This window comes from Drosophila biarmipes, chromosome 3R (genome assembly GCF_025231255.1).
Source record: "Drosophila biarmipes strain raj3 chromosome 3R, RU_DBia_V1.1, whole genome shotgun sequence".
In the NCBI taxonomy this organism is placed as follows: Eukaryota; Metazoa; Arthropoda; class Insecta; order Diptera; family Drosophilidae; genus Drosophila; species Drosophila biarmipes.
The window spans coordinates 17586609-17610713 of NC_066616.1; the positions used below are offsets into that span (position 1 = coordinate 17586609).

At 42.9% G+C, this 24105-nt stretch overlaps 2 protein-coding genes across 7 annotated transcripts; one reads left to right on the forward strand and one right to left on the reverse strand.

Moving 5' to 3' along the window:
- Positions 1-65: 65 nt before the first annotated feature.
- On the reverse strand, positions 66-23466 carry LOC108031051 (uncharacterized). Its single transcript, XM_050888407.1, has 6 exons — positions 23428-23466; positions 22621-23311; positions 3620-3879; positions 2941-3139; positions 2674-2780; positions 66-2608 (listed from the first exon to the last, which is right to left on the reverse strand). Exons 1-6 carry the CDS (start codon positions 23464-23466, stop codon positions 2477-2479), a joined length of 1428 nt encoding a protein of 475 aa, XP_050744364.1. The 3' UTR covers positions 66-2476.
- On the forward strand, positions 5405-21537 carry LOC108031607 (uncharacterized). 6 transcript variants are annotated; one of them, XM_050888387.1, is made up of 8 exons: positions 5405-5553; positions 17846-18020; positions 18091-18178; positions 18542-18887; positions 18954-19042; positions 19470-19733; positions 21002-21109; positions 21171-21537. In XM_050888387.1, the coding sequence occupies exons 2-8, from the start codon at positions 17868-17870 to the stop codon at positions 21332-21334; spliced, it is 1212 nt and encodes a 403-aa protein (XP_050744344.1). In that variant the 5' UTR covers positions 5405-5553; positions 17846-17867; the 3' UTR covers positions 21335-21537. The 6 variants fall into 6 exon arrangements, with proteins under 6 accessions (XP_050744344.1, XP_050744346.1, XP_016960681.1 ...); XM_017105192.3 differs by having other exon boundaries at positions 5407-5553; positions 18954-19132; XM_017105190.3 differs by having other exon boundaries at positions 5539-5633; positions 18954-19132.
- Positions 23467-24105: the final 639 nt, after the last annotated feature.

Below are 24105 nucleotides of genomic sequence, written 5' to 3' on the forward strand. Positions count from 1 at the left end.
AACATTTACAATTTATTTTAGGTTAAGTATAGAGAATGAAAATGCATAAATAAAACAACTGTGGATTTTCCTTTTGCATATCAGTATATTTATCGATTTGCTCATATTATCGGGTGTCTTGACACATATTTTTACTGATACATCCAATATATTGGTAACTTCCTTGCGGAGATACATTTAATGCTTTTTGTTAGACACTGAGATGTTGAAAAGGTAAAATTGTACGAAGTTGTTGGTTTGTAGGAGTACGGACTGCCCATGTTTCCTCATGTGGGTCTGTATGTATATGTTGTTGTTTATCGTGTATAAGTTGTATAATAATACGAATACCATTACCATATATAACTATAGTATTTATGTTTGCCTCCCCAAGTGTTTCATCCTGTATCTGTATCCTATATTGCAATGCGCTAGTCCTGGCCTCATTCACGCACACACGCTCACGCACTCATTTGTTAATTTATTTTGATTAAACTTCATAACTTTAATACCTGATCATTGCAGTTTAGTTTTAATTAGTTTAGCTATAATTGCATAGTTGTGTGTTATCTGTTTTCATATTATATATCGGGTGTTTTTTTTTTATCATTTGTACCCCCTCGTCATATGCAAATTGCGACAACATTTTCAAATTCAAATTTAATGCTCAACATTTAACTACACAAACAACGGAACTCATCGCTTAGGCCTAACCATCTAAATGAAATTTTGTTAGTTCGCTCTAGAGTATGGATTTTGCATAATTAATTTGCTATTCTTCCAACAATTATCTATTTTTATTTATTTACTATAAATGTTTTCCTGCCGAGGCAGCTCTTTTTTTGCTTTTGGTTGTTGAAGGCTAGCTTTGTCATAGGGTTGCTATACTTTCGCTGGGGAAGGCGGGCGGTTAAATAATGCGTACTTTAAAGGGGTAAATTAACCGGCAATCGGAGGCTGCGAAGCATATAATGGACAGGCAAACAATTGTTCGACTAATTCATGCACTCAATTGCACTTTCATTGATAGCTGCGGCTTTTCGAATCTGATTCTGATTTGCCCATTTTCAGATATGTATGCTCTGTGTATCGGTGGGTGTGTCAGTAGAGTTATAGTTAGTAGTAAGGAAGGGTTTCTCCTCTCTTTTGTGGCGAGAACTCCTGCGAATTGCCACCTTTTGGAGCAGTAAATAAATAGATTTCCCATCGAAAAGTAACATAAATGAAAATTGCGGGTTTCTAGCTCTCGTAAAAAGTTGTAAGCTCGTCTAGGTTTTCCTTTGGTCTTTTGTATTCGAGTGTTTGCATTATGTCCTTGAGTCGGGGGATTACAAAGCTACCAGGTATGTACAACAACAAAGCCATGAACACACACATCTCAACTGAATTTACGAAATACACATTTGCATTTCGGCTTGTTTGCGAAGAGGACTTAAAGCTGAACGTTTCGATACACACATAAAGCATTTACTTGTTACTAATAGTAGGGGTAATACTGGCAAAACTGGAAATCAACAATGGGTTTACAGGATATGACTTTTGGTGTTTCCTTAAAAGGTGTCGAGACTGGCTCACATCGATTGGGAATATTTCCCTTATATTGTCTAACTAGGTAAGTAATACATCTAGGCGCGGGTCTAGTTAATATAATCTGATACACTTCGGTAATTGTTACAATATTCTGCTAGTGGCTAACGACCAGTTCTTTACTTAGGAAATGAAAATCCAAAAGTCAGGCCAACACGGAGAGTTATCTTAATGTCATTGGCCATCTCCATTCAATGCTCCCTATCAACTGCTGTAGATTAGTGTGGTTATTTCACATTATATGTATATATTCCTTGGTTTATATAATACTAGGCTCAGTTTGTTGTAAGTAGCACATACAAATTACACAAAGTTTGATTTCCATTTGATATTCTGGTTCATCGTTCTTGAGCGCTTTGTTCACTAGTTTATTTTTATAGGTAAATATCTTGTGTCTTGTATTTTGTATCTTGTAGGTTTTACATGGTATTCCTCTCAAAAGTTCATTAAAATAAATGCCTTTTAGTTTGTTTGCTGGCACTTTAGTGCCGAAGAGTATCCAAGTGTTTGTATCCGATAATGTAGTGTAAATAGTTCCTTGTTCAGTTGGTGGTGGTAGGTGGGTGGTTGGGCTCTGGGTATAGTTAGTTAGTTGGTTAGTTGATTAGTTTGTCTTGGCTTGCCTTTGAGTGTTGGCTAGAAGAAGGGCCGAAAGAGATTTGTGAAGGACACTCCCATCCGCCGGCCGCGGCGGAGCGAGAAGCTGTTCGGAAATTTCTAAAACACTCCTGGAATCACTCAGAAATTCGCATGCGAATTCAGCATACATGCACACACGAGTCGAGGTCATGGGTCACGGGACCCGGGGCCTCCCTTCGTGTGTGCTGCTGTTTGTATTGGTATTGCTACTAGTTTTTGGGCCCTCTTAAATGACACTCATGCGACGCCTGCCATTTCCGGTGCCCTCGGCTCAGTTGGCGTTGGCCAGCGTCTCGTGGCACACCTCCATGTAGTCCGGATCGTGCATGATGCCCTTTATCATGTCCTTCAGCATGGTGTAGCGTGGGAATATCGGGTACATCTTCGAGCTGCCGTACTCCTCCTGCGGATGCGGTTGGGGTTGGGGTTAGGCAGATACAATGCACAGCATGCGCCGGACGCACTCACCTTCAGCACTCGGATGAGGTGTCGCAAGCCCAGATACTTCTTCAGCAAGCGGTACAAGTCGTTTATAAGCTGCGTGTTCTCATGCTCGATTTGGGCTGTAGTCATATCTGCGGGGAGTCATACACATTTCATTTTAACAAAATTTTTTTAATGTTTTGCTAATCTTAATATGACTAAAGCTTAGTATGGTCTTGAGTATTTGTTTTTGAGTGCTAAGTTATGTATGTATTTATTTAATAACAATTTTAAATTTAATGATGCACTCACGTTCTAGTCTCTCCATCCGCTCCCGCCGCTCTGCCGCCTCCTCTGCCAAGCGGGCAGATGTCTTTACCCCCTCGCCGGACTTCTGGGTCTTCTCCATAATAGAGCATGCCCTCATCACGTAGGATGGCACAGTTTCCTGCTTCTCCTGTCGCGGGATGTCCACCAGGGTCCAGTACTGGGTCTCCAGGCGGATGACTTCCTGCAGGCCACAAAAAATACATTACAGTATTATATTTAGCTAGCATATCTCTAATTTCTACCTCCCCTTACTCAAAGGGTTAAAGGGTATACTAGATTTGTCGGAAAGTATGTAACAGGTGGAAGAAAGCGTTTCCGACCCCATTAAGTACATATATGTTCCTGATCAGGTGCGTCTTCGCTTCGCTTCCTACATATCTCGATTTCCCTTTTGCTTTTTAAAGCTGAGTAACGAGTATCTGATAGTCGATACTTGTTTTATCTAAAATTAGGCTGAGGAACTGAGCGTCCGTTTCTTCATAAACGGATAAAAACATAAAAAACATTCGGGATTAACAACAGATTAACATGCCTCAACGAAGTCGTATTTTTCTCAGTTACAATACAGTGCCCAGTGCAGATAAAAAATACAAATTCCACCATATATATGTATTAAAACACGACCCTAAGAAGATAAGTACCCAGAATTATTTTCACCCACCTTTATCATCAGCTTGAGCATGGGGTAGCGCTGGAAGATGTTGCGCTGGCTCTTGGAGTCGCCGTACTTGTTCATGAGGTTGATCAGGGCCTTCTTGGCGGTTTCGTAGGACTCCTCCAGGCGCAGTCGCAGGGATCGCAGCCGCTCGTTGGTCTCGATCACCTCGTCCCGCGTCATGCCACTGGGCGCCCCCTCGTCCTTCACATCCTGCACGATTCGCCGCACACTCTGCGTGAATTTGCCCACAAAGTTTGTGGTTGCTGTGGCGGAAAAGAACCAAAAACAATGCACATTAAACGATAAAATAATTATAATTGTACGGAAATTGCACGAAACACTGTCATTCATTATTCGAAATGTCAGTAGACACGCGCATTAACCCTTGTTAATCTGCGATTCATGCGGAAATTATTCGACTATGGGAAAGCCAAACTATTATGCCTTGATGAATCGCATCGCACGGGCCTGTTTTATTTTTATTTTTCGTACCGACCGCGCCGGGACTCGAACACACGACCAAAATTCGTTGAGGATTGTGGAACAGCGCGCTACCCGCAGCACCACCGCCACTATCGGAATACGACTGTCTCGGGTTCGCTTTGGTTGCGTCGCTTTTTAAAGAACCAGACCTCCCTTCTTGATGGAATTTTTTCCATTTTTTCTAATCTAATTTCTTTTTAATTTCTGAAAATATTAACAGTTTTTATTTTACTCTAAAGATAGCACTTAAGGGTAAAATCAGTTTATGATGTTTCTGCCTGGTTTATTCAGAATCAAATATTATGAATAAAATGTTACAATTATTAAATATTTAAAAAATACATATTCTTAATTATAGTTATAGAAGGTAGAATTTTTGTATAATGATTAGATATTATAAATTACAAACAAAATGTTTGTGCTTTGGCTACGGTGGAATATTTTAAACCTGTTGATTCTATAGTTGGCAGTTCAATTTTCTCTGACTGAAATAAGTTCAATAGTTTAAAATCATTATAAAAATAAAATATAATTAGCAATACTATATTATTTCTCAAAATGGTGTTGCTTTGACTAAAATGGGACTAAACTGAAGTAAGTCCTTAAAGATATTTAAAAATTCTTTCAAAAAGTTACGTTAAAAATTATTAGATCCCACCGTCACTAACAAAACATTGCAAGTAACGAAGACACATTTTGAACTTTTTAAAGTCCTTATAGCATCATAAATTCTTTTCAAAAACCTTTACTTTAAACACAACACGGTATGTAGGTTAATTTGCCTGTTGGTTTTTATTGTTCGATGGCCGTTCATTTTCACGACGCCAATAATTTCGTACCCTTAACGAATGGGAAAACTCCAGCCTGAATCGAGCGCTGTTTAATGGCCTTTTCGTTGAGATGGCGAAAATGCAATTAGCATTTGCATTGTCAGTCCGTTTCTGCGTCGGTGATGTCATGAAAACGTGACATATTTCTGTTCCCGATTTGAGCCGTGGGTCGTTCCTGGGCTTTTCCTGGCGGTGACTTAAAACACTGCGCATCAGTCGAGCGCTTCATCTAAATAAACATGGGCTTTTAGCTGCGCTAATTCATAATTAGAAAACCAACCAGCTGTGGATTCTGTCAGGGACATTCCCTTATAAAGAAAGTGCACTGTCAGTCTCCTGCTGTGAATCATAAACAAAGAACGCGCATTGTGGGTGTCTGGGAAACTCTAATTGCTGGTGGACTTTGCCTCCTGCGATGATCATGACGTACTATTGGCAAACTTTGATCGGCCCGCCAATGTTATTTCAGATATTACAATGAGTTTATTTATTAAGAGAGCACAGAGCTAAGAGAGCCATAATGCTCTCGGTTTTTTATTATTTTTTACCGAGTGCCATACTGCGAGGTTCATACATATACCGCCAGCCGGAGAATCGCCCATCAGTTGTGTGAAATATCTCGCGGTAAGCATTGCTGTGGGCCGATCCGCGGAAAGCATAAAGCCACTCAAAAGTAAAATAAAAAGCCAAAAAACTCAGCAAACGTGAGCACAACAAATGAGAAAAGCAAACAAAGACCTAAGCAAAATATAGTATATATATGTAAACTGTGGATATACATACAACATGCCAAAAAGAATCGAGAACAAGCAAAGCGCCAATTGAGCTGAAAATTATTCGGTTCAATTGCTAAAATCAGCCGAAGGAATAAAGCTCTTTACGAACTGTTATATCGAGTGAATCTTCAAGTGAAAAGTGGGATCGTGAGATCGTGGGATCGCGAGGTCGGTCGCTGCCATATGTTTTTGTTCGATCTCCCCAGTCGGATTTATGGGCTGAGGCATGGGCACTATGTTCCTCTGCTTCTAATTGGTTTATTGGCTGGGCCCATTTGGCTCTCGACCAGTTGGCCTTCTCGTCGGCTGGCGCTTCTTGCCAGTGCAGCAAAATTCCAGATAAAATTCGCAATTAATCCAATCCATGTTTGTTTTTTATCCCTCTGCTCGCCTGCCTGGGGTATGATTTTTTGTTCAAGTATGTACCTCATTATTTACTCTAAATTTTTGCCCAGCTTGCATAAAAATTAGAATTTCACAGAATTTTTTGTTCTTGATAATTTAGCTGGCTGTAGCTTGCCTTATAGTAGTACAAATATTTTTACATTTCCTGATAACAGTTTTTAAGAACAGCAAAGATTATGGTTGTGCTTTTTGGAATAGCCCATGACATTTTTTTAATGAGAAAAGTACTCTGCTAGAAAATATATAGCTACTCATTAAACAAAAATTCTAATCAAAATGCCCGAATTCCTTAGTTAATTAAACTTTAATAACCTCAAATAATTTTTAAAAAAATTTCAATTTAATCTATCTCAAATTATATTGCAGGGCATTCTTAAAAGCTTGCATTCCTTATTAAAACAAAACACTTAAAGTTTTTTAAAATAATTTTTCAAGCTTTGGAATTGTACTATCGGAATTATTTAAAATGTTTAAATTCCTTTTCAAATTAAACTTAAAGTTTTAAATATGAAATGAGTAAGCTCTAAAAATTTGTTGGTTGTTCTGAATAAATTTAAAAGACTGAAATTTTACCGTTTTGAAACAACTTAATTAATTGTTAAACAAATATAAAAATAATAATGCATCATATGTAAAGCACTAGGGCCCCAAAACGTGTTGCTAAAATTATATAATAATTGAACTGTTTACCCAGCTACGCCTCGATCTAGAGTCAACAGCGAGTGAGTTGTTATCAAACAGCTTCGCCACGAAGTGCATACAATTAAAGCCAACAAGGCAGTATGCCAAGCAATCAACAATTGTGGATAAGTATTTATATTTTTCAGCACGATTGTCATTGATCAGAACAGCCGTAAGAGTGGGAAAAACGCCTTTTAGCCAGTTAAACTCGTTTCGCGGGCCGTGAAAGTGCGGAGCTCAGGCTCCTGAGACAGAGTGTTGTTCAAAAACTGGATCTGTCTGGCATCTTTACCCATATCCACTGGCCAGGCAGCCAGACAGAGGACCCTCCATAAATAAGCCGCCTGCCTGCTCCACTTGATGGGCGACTGCACAGATGACAGTTCATACCGCAATACATCAGTGTTTAGTGGAATATGGGTTGATGGGCGGTTGGCTTAGGGTTGGGTTAACAACTCTCTCGACCTTCCCGCTCATCCCACTGATATCAGCGAAAACGACGGGCAGAGTTTGTTTGACTGCGAGCGGCGCGGAGGCGGCTAATGAGCAAAACGGCTTTTGTTTGTCTTTTCGGCCCCAAAGTTCCCCAGTCGACGCTCTTCGGGCTTCCAGCTCAGCAGAGTACCTGCGTAAACCAGTTTTTGCTAATTTGACAAAACACAAAGGCAAAAAAAATAATGCCTCGACATATGTAAGCTTTTTTTTCGGCCCGAGTATGCTGTTTGTCTTTGGGCTTTGGCTGCTTCTTTGAGAATGAGAATGGGGCTAAGAGCGGGGCAAAACATCACATAATTTGGCCAACAGCGAACGAAACGTGTCGTTGCCGCCCATTGTTTTCATTGGAGCTGAAAGATACTGAAAGTATCTGAAAGATACTTTTCGCTTCGCACATAATTAAAGCTCTGCACGTGTCTGTCAGTGTGCGAGTGACTCCCCGTGTGCGTGTGAGTGCCCTTTTGGTCCACAAATATTTCAAGTTCAACCGTTCTTGAGCAGGGGAATCCCGGGCTTTTGTTTGTACTTGAGCCCCTATTTACCTCGGTCTTAATTGTTGATTCCGTTTCGGCTCTTAGTTTGCCATTTTGCTGTTGGCACACACAGCCTGTTCCTTACACTGGTTTTTTGTAGTATTTATTATCGTTTAGTGACGTCGTAAAACCCTTATCGGTCGTAGACTCAGGGAATTCCGAGATACCTGGTTTTCCACCTCAATTACTCACTCTGAAAACATTGGTCGTGAATCTTAAGTTGGAATGACTTGCCCATGGCTCATTGTGGCCACTTTCTAGAACGCCTGCGGTATTTATAAAGAAAATATTCATCTTCCCAGGCAGAGTGTGTAACTCATTCTAAAGCAACAACTTGCCCTGCAGTCTGACTGGGATTAGATTTCTCCAAGCCCAAAACCACAGGCACGCGCCTCCTATTAAGGTTGGGTGATCACACACTACACACATCTTTCCCACGAGTGTTGTGGTTTGTCACTCTTACTCACTGCCTCAGCGTTGCGGTTAGTGAAATCATAATTTCCATGATATACGGAAGCCAGGAAATTCCTAGTTTTATGCACTCAGAGTTCATTAAAAGGTTAATTTGCATGCAGTAAATAGTAATAACTATCGAAGCTGTGATGCATGGCTTTGGCCAACCAGTTGTTACTGTGGCTCTGACGCAATCGCATTTAAAACCAGTTCGATTATTTGTAAAGACCGTTTAAAGGCTAATTCTTCTCATCTCTTTTTAGCTTTAAATATCACACTACCTGTCAACGACCTTCAGTTTTCAATCAAAAGATACAAACCATTCTCAAGCACCTTTTGAAAATCGTCAATTAAAACTGGAGTCTCGTTCTCGCCAGAGTGTAATTTGAATAAGGCAATGCAACAAATTCCTATAATTAAAACGACAAATTAATGGTTTTGAATGAGTGTTGAGTTAAAAGCTCCAGTTACGTCAGTACGTGATTAAGTCGAGCAACCGCAGAGCTAATACCCTAACACCTTCAAAACGGAAATTATATATTCTCTTTTTATATATTCTCACATATTTTTTTTTTTTGTGCAATTTAAGAAACACCTTTATTATGGTTTAATTATAATATCATTCTACACAAAGCAAAACCACTAATAGACTTAACTACAATTAAGTAGCATGTGCCATTTCAAAGTCAGATCTAGGTTGCGATTTATACATCCGCTGGCTAATGAGCATCCGCAATTGGATGTACATTGTACAGCTATTAAAATGAATAATGGGTTCGGAGTTTCTAAAGCTCAAGAAAAAGATCATACGAATTTTGGTCATGCTCCATGGTTTGAGCCGCAAATATGTCACGAGCATGAGATCATGCGAAGGTGAAATCCAGGAACAATGGCTTTGCCAGATTCTCTCTAAATTTTACTCGCCAGCCAAGCTCGTCGCAATTACCATAAGCCATTAGCCGTTGTCTGCATTTGGGAATCCTGGTGGCTAATCACACTAAATTAAGCTGAAATGCGAATGAATCACTCGGGGGGAGTTTGAATTTATTTACCGATTTTTGGCAAACGTAATGCCTGCAAATATTTGGCTTGTTTGTCACACTCGATTACCGCTGACCTTCCGCCGGCGGACGTGGATTTGTATGCAAAGGGCGTGGCACGCCGCCCCGCCCATCAATAACCCCAACTAAACGTCTCGACCTCGCTAATCCCGGTGGCACGTGCTTATTACCACTCCCCAGCGAAACCCGAAACCCCAAACCCAAAACCCAAAAACACCCAACCCATTCTCAATCCCTCATCCCGAAAACCATCCAGTTTGCTCAGCGTGTTTTAATTAGTTCGGGTTTTGGCAAGGACTAGCTTCCCAGCGAGAACGCTTTCTGTTTGACTAATTGGCCGCACTTTGTGAGCGCGTGTCTGTGGGTGCCTCGACCACGCCCCCCGGCCACGCCCACTCCCCCGCCTCACCGCCCATCAACGCCCAATCAATCATCGAGAAGTCGAAAATGTCGACACGCCCCAGATTTATTGAAAGCGTGCAACGTGCCCGTGCATTTCGGGCCAAGTTGGGTGACAATGGCCAATTGCATTTCCCAGTTCTCTGGGGGGATGCGTCATTTGCCTGCGGACACCTAATCCCTAGGTGTGGTCCATAATGAATGTATGTTAATTTAAGACACGAGCCGACTATAATCCGCATTAGTCACCACCTTGGTGTTTTGACAAATGCCACCTTAAATGGAGCACGGCATCATTGTTTATTGATATGTTGTAGCTAATGAATAGGGGAAATTGGAAATGTTAAAGCTGAGTAAATGTTTTTACTCAGAGTTACTCAATGTTGTTCACTCGAGAAGTAAACAAGTGAGTTTCACCTGCGCCTAATCCACCTTGAAACTCCCAGCTAAGTGGATTTTAAGCCAGCATTTTTACCTGGTCATTGGGACAAGACCGCAAGATGGCCGGAACACCTCATAATGAAAAGTTTGTGGTCGTCCGACATTGGACCACAGATAGCAAGCGCCCCCTCAATGGCCCAATCAATAAGCAGCCACAATTCCAGGATATTTCCGGTCAAGTTTGGGGACTTTGATTTGCCCCATAAATTCCAGGGCCCAAATGGCAGCTAAAGTTTCAGTACAAAATGCCAATTTGTTGTGCTGTTAAATTCAATTGAAGCGTCGAATTGAATTAATATTTGAAAATCACCAGGCAGAAGTTTAATGGCGCAGCCGCTGGCGCATGGATGTATTTTTTTATGCCCCACATTTAATATGCACTACGGGGCAATGCTGTATAAGGCCACTTAATATTTAATGTATGAATGCTTTTTGGGGGCTGCGGGCTAAGGCGGCATTTTCATTAAAACTTTAAGTCACTTTTGGTGCCGTTATTTGATGCTACTATTCTGCATTATTCAAGAAACTGCCACCAACGCCGCAGTTGGGCAAACACAAGAGCTCAAAGAGGCCCACACACACGCACGCGAGGAGGCTGCAAATCCTTCGGATCCAGGCTCGCAGTCGTAGTCGTCCTTGTCCTTGCCAGGATTGTAGGCCCGAAAGGCAACACAAATAGACGTGTGCCAAAGTACACAAACAAATGCGGGGCAAACCAAGCGAAATACTCGCCGGGCACACACACATGGGGCCCGAGAACCGGAGACAGGAAGATGGAATCGGGATGGTATGGGATGGTATAATATGGGATGAGTGCGGCTCCAGGACAGCGGATCCATTTTACTTGGGTGGCTGAGCCACCGTTTGAACTTTGCCATTCAAAGCAGCCCCGAAAAATGTGCCCGAATAACGAACGAACTGAAGCGACTAAACAAATATGTAGGGCCATATAGTATAGTGTGTATATTGGAGGGAGTCCCATTGGAGCCGCAGTTTGGCAGCCGCACAAATGCGGAAGCGTGCGGCATCAGCAATAAGTAGTAGCCGACGTGGCCAACAGTGGGTAACGGCAACAGCGGCCATGATAATGGCAATCTGTCAGTCCCGGCCAAACTAAACAATGGCCACATCACAACACTGCGCCGTGGCCACGCTCTCACTCACTCGGAATGGACAGGATAACGCATTCAGCCGGCGAGACAAATTGACAGACAATTTAGCTGTCAATTGTGCGTTGCCGCTCGGTCGACAGTTAGCCAACATCCTGGCATTCGCCGAATGACATTATTAGTTTAGCCCGGGGCCAGACAAAGGCTAGACCCCGGACATAAGTCCCGGAGAAAAGAAAGAACTCATAATTCCAGCTTAAAATTTAGAAATCCGACAAATATTTGCAAGGCTAAAATGATTTAGAGGGAGTTTGCCAGGAATAAGTTTTGATGGCGGTCTCATTTTAGGTATATAACATGGTTAGGAATTTTTCTAACAATTTTTAGTAATTTTAGGTAAATAAATAAAATGCTTAAATTCAAATAAACATATTTTTGCAACCTAAACAAAGATTTTAATATATTATGTCCCAATTTCGGATTTATATATTCACTACTCGACAACATCATCCTATTAAAGCTCACTATATTTCTTACGCTTATATTTTATATACTACTTATATTGAGAACCATAACCATTTAAAGACATTGTATGCCACAACTCACAGGATATTATTAATTTTAAATGAGAAAAATAATGCTAGGCTCACCAAAGTAGAGCATAATATCTGCAATAATCTGCCATTCATAGCCTACACAATATGACAGATAGCATACTAACTAAACAAGAACGTAGAATCTTCATAGGGCAGTACATCTCCTTTAATCCGAGCAACAAATGCAAAGCACGCCGAATAAAAACGGCGATTTGCCGGATGACGGCTGAGCCGATGGGGCAAATTGCTCGGGGCGCTGTCGCCAGGACAAAGGATCTGCCTGCGTAAGTAGCTGTAAGCACAGCTGCTTACTTAGGGGCATTTATCATACGCCGCGTGGGCCGGGCGTTGACATAACAATTAGGCGAATTGGCCGTGCTTAGCGGGGGCTGGCGACGAGCACACCTTGGCTGATAATCTATTTTCAGTTATATTTCATAAGGACAGCCTGCCACTGACACTCCCCATTCCCCACTCCGCCGGGGGGAAGGGATATTTATGTTTTAGCCACTTCCACTTGGCCAAGACATTCGCATTCCGCTGGCTGAGTGCATATAATTTCGCTGGCTTTGGCTTTGCGCAACTTTTGCAATTAGAACTGCAGCCAAGTAGCCAAGTGGTTGCTCGCAAAGTGCCATCAACTTTGGCGGCGCTTCGAGTGGCTGGAGTGGCGCAGGGGCTCTGGCAGACCGCAACTAGCTGGTCCTTGGCAGACTGGCACTTGTTGTGCTTTTAACATGTTGATATTGTTTCCCAGGTCCCACCGCCCGTCCTCCCCCACTTCCCGCACTGCTGTGCAATTTGCGTTTGCTGTCACATCGCAAAACTCGGATGTTGGGCATTCCGAATGAAGCCAAGTTCCCATGAATGTGTCAGCCAGTCTGTTTTTGTTTTGCCTCGTTATTGTCCCTGTTTGCCAGCCAGGAGCAGAACATACCGCTCGGCTACAAAGCCCAATGACAGCTGGGCTACATGCTGCACTGGCCGCTCCTTTGAGGGCCGACTGGCCTGACGGATGTTGAAGGGGCATATGATAACCAAGTTTTGATACCTTAACCCCAGCCCCCACCCTCACCGGAACCCACTTGATTCAGGCCAAAGGTAAAGAGACCCCGCACATTTCTCCCGGGGAATTGATCACTGTGCTTTGTGCCTCATCCCCGTTGGATAGATGTTGGAATATATATTGCACTGAGCCGCCTCCATTTCAAGCGGAATGAGCAACAAAAACTTGACAAGAATGGAAGAAAACATTTTCCACTTGCATTGTTTCCCACTGGATGATGATGATGCCCCACTTTGCTCTGTGTGCGTGCCGCATAAATTTCATTTTGAACAATAATAAGAAAAGTTGGCTGCTGCGGGGCAAAGCTTCCAGTCAGATCAAAATCACACACAGTAAAAACGGCAACAATGGGGCAGAAAGCTGCCGGGGAAAGAAGGGCGTTTGTTTTGTGTGTGCATTAAATAACAAAAAGAGCGAAACACCGAAACGAAAAAGGCGGCTGACAGCAGGCCAGGGCCATGTTACGTATACGCACCATTGAGCGGCCAAATCGCATTACGCATACGACATGTGGTCGTGCAGCAAGTGCAAAAAAACAGGCAGCCGAGCAGCTTAATTACAACCCTATCGAGCGCAGCCAGCAGGACTGACCCACATTGATTCGGCATCGACAGGAACATCGGAATTATGCAGTATGCTCAGGATGCGATGGGGTTTCATGTGCATGACAGCATTTGCATTCTGTTGCCCCTGCAACTACGTGACTGGCCCCGACGTGCGACACTTTGACACCTGAATGCAGCTCGGAAAACGCCCAGGATAACTCTGTCTTCGGCCATGTCAGGTTGCTAAGCCAATTAGGGGGAACAAAGGCAACCACATCTAACGGCAGCACCACGTGTTGCTCGGGCATAAACAATTTATGAACGAATTTCGACCCCCCATATTCCGAGGAAAATACCATTAAGGCCAGCGTAAACACTGGGTGTACACACACAAAATAAGCATTAAAGCGAAAACGAAAAGCTTCTCAAAATCACATTCGGTTTCGGGGGATTTCACTTACAATTTTTCGCTGTTCATCGGCAGCGCCGTCATGATGAGCATTACCAAGAAAAAAGCCAAGCAGTTTATTGCGTATTTTTAGGTCAGAGATGAGCAAACAGTGGATTCAATATGGCACGGCGGCAGCTCCGATTGAAGCGTCTTCTTACCTCGCTGCATGTTTACCCCACTGTGTTTGCCTTTAATCGCATCTGCAATGAGTTTTCCGACTTTGATGAGTTTGCTCGCCCGGGGCCAGCAGTCGAATTTCCATATCAATTAGCAGCCCTCGCTCCGATCGAACATTTCCGGCTGTTTGCGCAGCCCGTATTTTTACCTATCGCCCTATCTGTATCGGTATGAATAAAAAACTAATGAAATCCGATTTTCCGTGCCACTTTATGGCTTGGCCCGCCATTCGCTTACTGGCTCGAAAGGCAAAGTAACCGCAGGAGGAGGCCACAGAACATGTTGCTTCAGTGACACTGGGCAGTAAAACTTTGATTGTCTTTTTGAAAAGAAGAATTTGCTTTTTAAAACGCATCTCAAAGAAATTCGTGTCTCATCATATTTTTTTTAAGAAAATGTTTTATATGTGTGATGTCAAACTTTTAGTTTTATTATTTAATGTGTCTAAGAGTATGCAACAAAATATTTTTTACTTCATATTTTAGACACCCCGAATGAATTTCGAAACTGATTTCCAAGCCCCAACTTAATTTTAAATACTAATATACTTTTACAAATTTTATTTGTAACTCTAATACATTTTTAAAAACGTAAAAAATTTTAATTATTTAAAAATGTTTATAAACTTTATCTTTCCTCTGTTAAGCTTTTATGTTGGCTAGTGTAATGGCCTTGGTGGCTAGGTTGTTTGCAGCGGGAGGCGGGCCTGTGCTACACTTGGCTGCCCACATCATCTTTTCGGGGCCCCAGTGTTTGCGACCAAATGGCCGCTCTTACGGGTAAGCGGCTCCGGCTTCCAGTGATTTTGGTTCCGGCCCAGGTCACAGTTCGCCCGGGTTCAGCCGGAGTCCAGCTGGCCATGGGCCATAGGCTAAATTGCACTCGCTCCGCTGCCGATAACTTTCTAATGAGTGGTAATCGACGTTCGGCTGCATGTGTGGAGCATGTGGGGGATGTAAAGGATGTGGAGGATGTAGAGGATGTAGAGCATGTGCCCCTTGGGGTGGACGTGGGTGCCTGAATTTGGGGCAGCTCTCTTTTGCAACGTGGCACTCTTCAAAATTCAATTTGGCTCTGTGAAGCGCCACAGATGGTCGGTCAACTGTGCGCTGAGGTGAGAACTGCCAGGACTTTGCATATAATTATTAAAACTGTCAGTGGACAGTCATCGCTTTATGCATAATGCACCAACACATTTGGCTAAATTAAAAGCGTCACATTTAAAACGGCCAATGGACGAGCCTTGGCATACCTGGGTCACCTAAATTGCGATGGTTCATCCCACGCTTTATTACATCAACTAAACCCAATTAAGCAGAGCTGTCAGCTCACACAGTTACTCAGTTAGCTGGGCAAAAAATGTACCTGCTGCAAACCCAATTAAAATTACTTGCAGTTTCTGGCCGAAATTGGATTACCCAGGGTTAAAAGATTTCAAAAATCCAACGCACACATTCGGCAGATAGTAATTGCCCGAAAATTGCGGTCACTGTTAAAATTCTGAAATGGAGAAAAAATGGCTTAACTAAATATGGAATCCTCCCCGAAAACCAATTAAGAGCGGACTTCTCCGATTTCGTTTTCCACTGGGTCTGTGAAAATATTAAAATTGAATATTTAATGGGAACTCTATAAGCGGCATAGAAGAAAAAGCCGGAGGACAGGGGCTACATGTGAGGTTAGCAAGTGGGAAAATGCTTTTATTTCCCCAGTTTATTCATATTCATGATGCATAGGATCCTGTTTTTATTTTCCCCTTTTTTGGCAGTTTGTTTTCCATGCTCATTTATACATCGGCCACTTGTGGCTCACTGGAAGGGTCGTTGTTGTAGCAACAAATCGAGGGATATTCGCCCAACAAACTTACAATTTCCGACGGCTATTCACACAATTTGGGAATCGAGTTTGTGTGCCGCTCCAGGTCCTTGTGTTGTTGCAGCTCGTGTCCTGACCCAATATTTTCAGCTCCAATGAGCAGGGTTACTTGTGTGGATTTTTATGCAAGTGGGCTTGTGGGTTTTTCGAACACGCCATATAGTATATAAATAGTTGCATCCGTGGATCCGTTAGCATACTTTTATGGGCAACAGCTGCAGCCCGAAAGGAGGAGAAAATGCATTTTGCCAAATTTATTTTAGCTGACTCGCATTTTCTCTGGCCGCCCGAATTTTCCCATCTGATCCGCAACGAAATGAGAATTTGGCAATCACCACAAAATTGTTGCAGCAAAATATGCAAATCGATTGGTAATTATTACGTGCAAATTCAATTAGGTAAATCGTCAGTGAAGGAATTTTCAATTACACATGGCCAGCATAAAAATCGCATTTCCATGTGGCTTTTGATGGGGGGCTCAGATGTGATTTATGATCTAACATGGTCTATGGGTTCCCGGCTTTTTCCACTCCCATTTTTCCCAGTTCACTCTTATTTCCGTTAGCTCGTTTCCTGCGGTTTCAGATTTTCTCCCCGGCTGGTAATGCAATGCTTTTTCTCATCTAATTGCTTGTCTTGTTAGCGAGAAAGATTGTGCAGAGGAAATGTCTGCTTTATACGGAATTTCCGTTTAATAAATAATGTGCTGCCATAAACCAATAACATAAAGTCAAATTAGATTGGCGAGTAACACTGCTCGGGGGAAATGTTAGCGTAATGCTAAATAAACCAATAAGAAAATAATGGAAATAATAAATCTTTAAGATTTGAAACACAGAATAATGCTAACAATTGCCATCTGCTTTAACAGTAATTTCAAATGATTCAGTGCTTTCAAGATACGAAATTCTATATATAGTATAGCTGTCAAGAAAATCATTGTGAAATTGTCCATGCGGGTACTTCTCCTCACGAATTCTTAGTCATCGTGCGGTCATTTAATTAATGACGTATGTAGGTGATATTGCTGATATCTTGTTTACCGGCAAGAAGGTACATTCTTATCTTTTCCTAGGGAATGAGACATTGAAGTTCGTGGAAAATATCTGTTCTGCCGGATGCATATCATTCGTATTGAAAAGCAGTTCGGGGCAGTCGCTTCAGTCTGATTTCATCGGCCAGAGAGCAAGGAAAGAATCGGAAACATTGGACAGGGAAATTCGTTCCGATTAAGCAGTCGGTTAGTTTAAGCTGCAGCAGGAGCAGTGTGCTGGAGCATATTAAAATCCTAAAGTGCTGAGCCATTGTGTTTCGGTGTCGAACAAGTTTTTCCGCTTGGAAACGCTCAGCGAGCCCGACCTCATTGGGCTATGGCTGGCAGCTTTCGACGTGCCAGGGACCAGAAAAAATAAGAATAAATAAGGAATACGGAATGGGGAGTGGGGAATAAAAAGCAAAACAGAAAGCCAACGAAAGTAATTCAAAAGTTTGCCACAGAGCAGAACGGGCAACAAAAGCCAAGAAAAATTGAACTCAACTTGATGTCTAATTTAAAACAAACCCCAAAACCAAGCCGGGGCAAACCGAACCGGGGCCAGATCCTGATCCCGATCCCAGAAGCCAAAACAAAACCGCAACAAAATTTACAACTTCAAAACTTTGCCATCGGCGGTTGTCCTGCCTGATGTGTGTTTCACTTTGAGTTTGAGTTTCGAGGGGGTTTTATTTGCTATTTGTTATACATTTTTTTGTTTTTGTGGCGTAGGATGGGTGGGGGTCAAGTACATAATTGAGATTGAACTGCAAGAGCAAAGTTGAACTAATGCACAATCTTTGCTGGCTGCCAATTGCAGACCCGCCAGCCAACCGAAGGAGATGAATCGAACTGCGCTGTCCACTGGCAGCACCAGCCGCAGACTTCCGGCTCTCTTGTTTGTCCTGCTGCTCGCCCTGGTGGCCCAGACTAGCGGTCGTCCTTCGTCGGAGGACGACTTGGCCATCATACCGCCGGATGCCGACAATGTGGAGGTTTGTGCCCGGCTCGAGCTTGAAATGCAGTCGGACACTGTATCACACTCAATCATTTTTCCCCCGACAGATCCATAAAGTAAAGTTCGTGAATGGCGTCATGCAGAAGGATCACCCGGTGATCATGTACAAGGAGGATTTCGTCAGTGAGGATTATGGTAAGTCGATACAGATATTAATTCAAGGCATTAAGTTTTAGTTTCGATAGTTTTGGCTGTCAATATTAGCCCATCGATAGTATCGATACTATTGAAAATTAATTAAATTACTTAAAGAAAACCCATAAATGTTTTTTGTTAATTTCAAAACACCAAAAAATTATTCTAAAAAATGTTTGCGGAAGTATTACTATCGATCTTGGCCAATTCTATTAATTTTCACTGCCCTTTACAACCATCGAAAGTATCGATAGTGCAATCGATGTTTTCAACAACTGTTGCTAGCCATTTATTAACTTTTAGGTGACTCATATTAAGAACGAATGAGTACCAATTGTTATTTTTATTTCCATTTTCGCGTAGATCCCACTAAGAACGAGTCCAGTCCCGTTCGCCACAAGAAGCACAAGCGAACGCATCACCATCGTGAGGAGCCCCAGCAGGAGAACGACGGGGACCAGATCCTTTTCGATATCCTGCCCGACAAGCCGATCGTGCTGGAGGAAGACCTTAAGGCTCCTCTGGTCAACCCCATCGAAGTCGCCGAGCTGGCGGAACCCGTCAAGAAAGAGGCCGCGGGGAAGCATCCCAAGAAGTACCACAGTCGCCAGCGACGACAGGCCTATTTACCAACTTATCCAAATGAATATGTCCTCCAATATTACTATTCGACACCCCAAAAACAAAACGTGCCAGCTTTAATCTATTTGTAAGATGGACCTACACGTATAAACGTAGACGAATCGAATGATCAATTTCTTTCCTCTCATCCTAGTAAACGGTACCAGGTGCAGGGTAAAAAACCCAATTTGAAGGGACCTCCCAATCGTTTAGATCAGACTTCCGTTGTCGTCGAGAATAGAGGTGAATTTGACTTGATACACAATTCAGATCAAAGTCTAGCGAATTTCTCCATATATAACATAAGCACGACTACGACCAGGCGACCTATACGTATGTAAAGCGAATTTACTTTATTCCTCTCCTGGTGTTTGGGTTTTTACTAAATGTGATGTGAATAACCTATGGTTTTGGCATTTAACCGCCGCTCTGATTATCGCTTTTTCTTTCTTCCGACCTAATCTAAGTGTTACCAGCTTTGTGTATAGTGACCACAAACAATTATGCTCCCACCCCAGATTTTCTAGTTTTATTAATATATACGATACCAAAATTCCTTACAAGCCATTGGAATCGTGAATAACCTAGGGCTCTGCCAACTAACCGCCTCTCCGACTATCGCTTTATCTTTATTCCGACCTAACATATGTATTATCATCTTTGTGAATAGTGACCACAAGGGCTCCGACCCCGCTTCCCCGAGAGCCGCCAGCTCCGCGTCCCCCGACATTTGGCGCCCCCTCCCAGAGGCCGCAAGAGGAGGTGGCTGCCCCGTCGGCCGCCAGTGAGCCCAAGGTCAGCCAGTGCGTGTGGGCGATCGTGAACTGCTGCACCGCCGACAGCAAGAAGGTCAGGTACAACTGCTTCGAGGCGTTCGGCTGCCACGGAGCCTTCTGGGACATCAATCCGTGCGCCAGTGAAAGCGTGAAGCAAGGTGCGCTTATCAAGGTCCTGAATGCCTACCAATAGGCGCTGCCTCCGGCTCTGCTTCCCATAAAAATTTCTCAAAGTCTCGAAAGCAAACCTAATTTATTTTGAACATATATTAAGCTCTAACTTTTGTAAATATACATATATATCTTTTTCCGCTTTGAGATGAAAAACCAAATCATTTATGTTTTGCATTCACAACAATTTCTCAAATCATAATTTTATCATTAATAAATCTGCCATTAAACACAGAAGTTTGATATCAAAGAGTGCCAGATAAAAGCTTGGTTAAATATATTCGTTACTCGCATGGTAAAGGGGTTTGTTTAGTAGGTGTATGTTGCTAGAATATATATATTTTTTAAAGATATTTTTTTACATTGCCTAAGAAAAGCTTTAAACTAGCTTAGGGGGACCATTGCCAGACCTTTTTAAACTGAAAAAGACACAGAACAGTGAGTAACGGGTATCTCAAAGTTGGTTCCCCGACTTTTGCATGCTTTTATGTTTTTGTTCTCTTTATTTAAGCTTTGATAACCCGGTGAAGGACACAGCAGAACAATCAAAACTATCCAGCTAACACACGGTTTGGTTACCAACTTTAATTATTGCCTCATCTGTCAATTATCGCATGAATTTCACTTCATCCAAAAACCAAATTAAAATTCGCCAATCTACCGATACGACTTGAATATGTTTGTTTAATTGGCTGCCAATCGAGTGTCCAGACATGTAATCCGCTCACAATTCAATTGCAATTACACAATCCCTTCAGCCATATCAATTAACCAACTGCCAGGAGGCCACTGGCCATCGATGGTCTATCTTTTAATTGGCCGTCTATCATGGGTCGCAGGACACAATTTACACCTGCAAAGCCAATGGCAGCTGCAATGCTCCGGCGGTTTATTGAGGGATAAAATTACGTTGTTCCAGCATAATTGGCACATGTACACATAGAACACAGTGTAACCTTCTTTACTAATGGGAAATAATACTGGATATAAACCAGTATTAATAATTTATACATACATTTCCTGGTGCCTAAGTTGTACTTCGTACGCTGCATACAACATCTCGCAGTGTAATGACCCCAGCTGCTGTTGTTCATTACGGCCCGAACTCGAGGCTGCCGTTTATTAATTGAGTGAACAAACAGAGGCGCTCAATTTGGTGAAAGTGCACACATCCATACACCACCATAGCCCATCCAGCACCTACTAACTTGCACTTTAGCGCCATGGTTTACATGCTGACGCCTCTTAATTGCAGACGATCTCGTGCCCTTAGGCGGCTTCTCGCCCCCCGGCTTCGCCCAGCCCGAATCCCGACCAGCCCCAGCCCCAGCCTCTCGCCCCCGACGTCCGTCATCCAGGACAGGTGAGCTAGCTAACCGCAAAAGCCACAACCACCATACTCAAACATGCCGCATCCCCGGCAGATGGTTTCCATTTCCCACAGGACTTTGGCTACCAGGAGAACAGCATCTGCCAGCGGGCCTCAAAGATCTGCTGCTCGCAGAGAAATATTGGATCCCAGTACGAGTGCTTCCACCACCACGGCTGCAACGAGAACATCTCGACCATTATATCCACCTGCTCGTAGGCTGCGCAGGATTAGTCCCAATAAGTCCACATCTGCACTGCAAATCTCTCGGTGACACGAGCCTCGCGTTTCAAAAGCCCCATTTGCACCCTCATGCTTCCCGGATTACAAGCGGAACGTACTTATAATAAACCCATAATTTCTAGTCGGCTCTGCCAGTGGGGCTAACCCTAATCAATAAAGATTCTTCTGTTTCAAACTAACCACATATGTTTACTTTCATGCTCACGCCAGAAATATTCAAGTGCAAGTAATCAGCGGGAAGAGTATGGGTATGTCTATACATCCAATTAAAGCCTTTCAGCTCTCAATTAAATTTAATTAGTTCTTCTTCTGGCTCCTTGTTTGCTTTGAATTAAAGCAAGTGATGTTGACTGTATTTTTTTCTGTAGTTAAATTTTGTCAACTTAAATAACTTAAAGCTTTATTGAAAATAAAATGTTCAGAGTTCTGAATAATAACTACTAATTATAATTGGTATACCACTACCTTTTCCACTTCGAGCAATTCATGAAAGTAATTTCCGATCGATTGATTGTTCGGGTTGAAGTTCTTTCCTAATTTATTTCTTTTTCATTTCGAGCTCTACTCCTTCACCCCAACACCTTTCGAGGAGAGGTCCCAGGAAACAGTCCTAAGCAGGACAGCGACAGCCTGACAACAAATCTCCGCTGAGTTAATTTGCCAGCCTAATGCCATTTCCCTTGGTATTCAGGACCCAATCACAGGACGTAAGGCGATTACGCAGTGTTCCGTCCACTGCCCCTTGTGTTCAACCGAATGGATCTGCGTTGGCCGTTGTTCTCTAAGTATTTTCTAGTGGCAGATCCCCTACAGTTGGATTTGGTGGGTTCACCATTTTAAGGATTAAAATCAAAAACACTTAAAATGGTAAACTCTGGCACGAAGTAATTCTAGAAAAACCCTCTACAATGTCAGTGACCACTGTATTTTATACGGTTTGTATGAATGTTAAATTGGTAACTTGGATATGCTTACAAGAGAATTAAGGCCTTCGGAATTGTTAATAACTTATATGATTTTACATCATTTGTTGAGTACAAACTTTATATCCGAAAACAAATAATTGAGAACAAGTATAAAATATTCTCCAATTTGGTAGTTTCTATAAATCAGCCTTAAATACCTTTTCATTAAACACAACCAAAATTATAAAGGTTCCGGCATCCTTAGGATACCGTGTTGCAGCAACAATCCCCTGGCATTTTCAATCCCCTCCCAGATATTTGTTATTACGAAATTCTCGCGGCACATGGACTACTCACCGCTGCCGCTGTCGTAGGATCTGGTGGTGGAGCCACTGGTATTGGAGCGCTTTATCTCGCGTCGACCCATTTTGTTTGCGGTTGGCGGCTGGTCCTCCGGGTTTTGGTGCTGGTGCTGATGTATCTGGTGCTGCTGATGGCGGGGGGAATCGGGATCGGAATCTCTGGACACGTGGCACGTGGCAAGGAGCGCGCAGGCTGTGGAGGCAGCTGCCTTTGCAACTGCCGAACTGTACTGACCACCGACTGTGGACTTGGATGCGGATGCTGACGTGGAGCTGGGATGGTGCTGCAAGTTCAGCGAGGGCGTGGATACTGCGGTGCGACCGCTGTGGTGCAACAACGCCTGGCCGGGAACGGTGGGCGGGAACTCAAAGTAGTTGGCCTGGAGGTGATTGCCGAGCAAATTGATGGCCGGCTTGGTGGCCAAGCCGCTCGAGTTTTCCGCGTGGCTGGTGTGACTGGAGGTGCTGCTGCGCCTGTGCTGGTGCTCCTTGTACTGCGGATGGTGCGGATATGGATGCGGATGCGACTGCGGATGGGTGTGGGGCGGAGTGCTGCTGCTGGCGGGGATTACTTGGTGCGGCGTGGGCGGCGGCGGGGGACAGGCGTTGTTGATGCTGCTGCTGCTGGCGGAGGATGATTTGCGCAGTGATGATGGTCTCAACCCTTTGACAGGGTACAATGGGTACTATCGTCCGGCAACGCGTACCCAATCGCGGTGGTCACTGTTGTACCAAATACCTATAAGTAACGATAAGTAAATGATATTAATAAGTGATTAATTTAAATAGTATGCACAACCACCCCATTCATAAGAGGTTTCAAATCACTTTGAAACGCCATTTTGAGGTGTCTAAAAGTATGCAACAATCTATCAATTCATTTACAAAGGCCAATTTGATGTATTTATTGCATACTTTTAGACACCTTTATGACATTAAACAGAGTTTTTTAAGTCCTAATAAAAAAATGATTTTTACATTTGATTTAGGGGTCAAAGTACAATTCACAGATAATTTATTTTGTTAAAAACTTGCCTGTGTATCAAACTTCGCATAAAATTTAAATAATTTCAAAAAGATATAAAATCCAGTGGACTAAATAGGTTTAATTTTAGGAAAACCAATACCGAATTTAACAAAAATCAATGCTGTTCTATATTGTCCCGGGACAGCACAAAAAAGATGAGTCAAACTTGGCTGCGTAATCGCCATTGTAGCCCATCCATAAGCGGACATTAACTGCACACACACTGGCCGGATTGAGGGCAAAGTGCACTTAAAGCCAACTCCAGTGGCGACGCGTGTCCTGCATGACAACGCAGATTGCGCATACGCCCCGTTAATGTCTGCCATTAGCAACGCCATTTGGGACAGCCCGGCCATCGCCGACCATCGGCGTCAATTTTGCCAAATATTTGGCACATGAAATCATTTTGCGCTAATAAAATTTTACGCCCCCTTGGGCGGTCCATTGATTTCC

What these genes read in the sequence shown, in the direction of transcription:
- LOC108031607 (XM_017105192.3), top strand. Translation starts at nt 17,868, where the DNA reads ATGAATCGAACTGCGCTGTCCACTGGCAGCACCAGCCGCAGACTTCCG. An exon ending in CAGTGAAAGCGTGAAGCAAG is followed by an intron (nt 19,734 to 21,001) that starts GTGCGCTTATCA and finishes TCTTAATTGCAG; the next exon opens with ACGATCTCGTGCCCTTAGGC. An exon ending in ACGTCCGTCATCCAGGACAG is followed by an intron (nt 21,110 to 21,170) that starts GTGAGCTAGCTA and finishes CATCCCCGGCAG; the next exon opens with ATGGTTTCCATTTCCCACAG.
- LOC108031051 (XM_050888407.1), bottom strand. Translation starts at nt 23,466, where the DNA reads ATGGCGTTTCAAAGTGATTTGAAACCTCTTATGAATGGG. An exon ending in TGCTCAAGCTGATGATAAAG is followed by an intron (nt 3,140 to 3,619) that starts GTGGGTGAAAAT and finishes TGTGGCCTGCAG; the next exon opens with GAAGTCATCCGCCTGGAGAC. An exon ending in GCGGATGGAGAGACTAGAAC is followed by an intron (nt 2,781 to 2,940) that starts GTGAGTGCATCA and finishes GACTCCCCGCAG; the next exon opens with ATATGACTACAGCCCAAATC.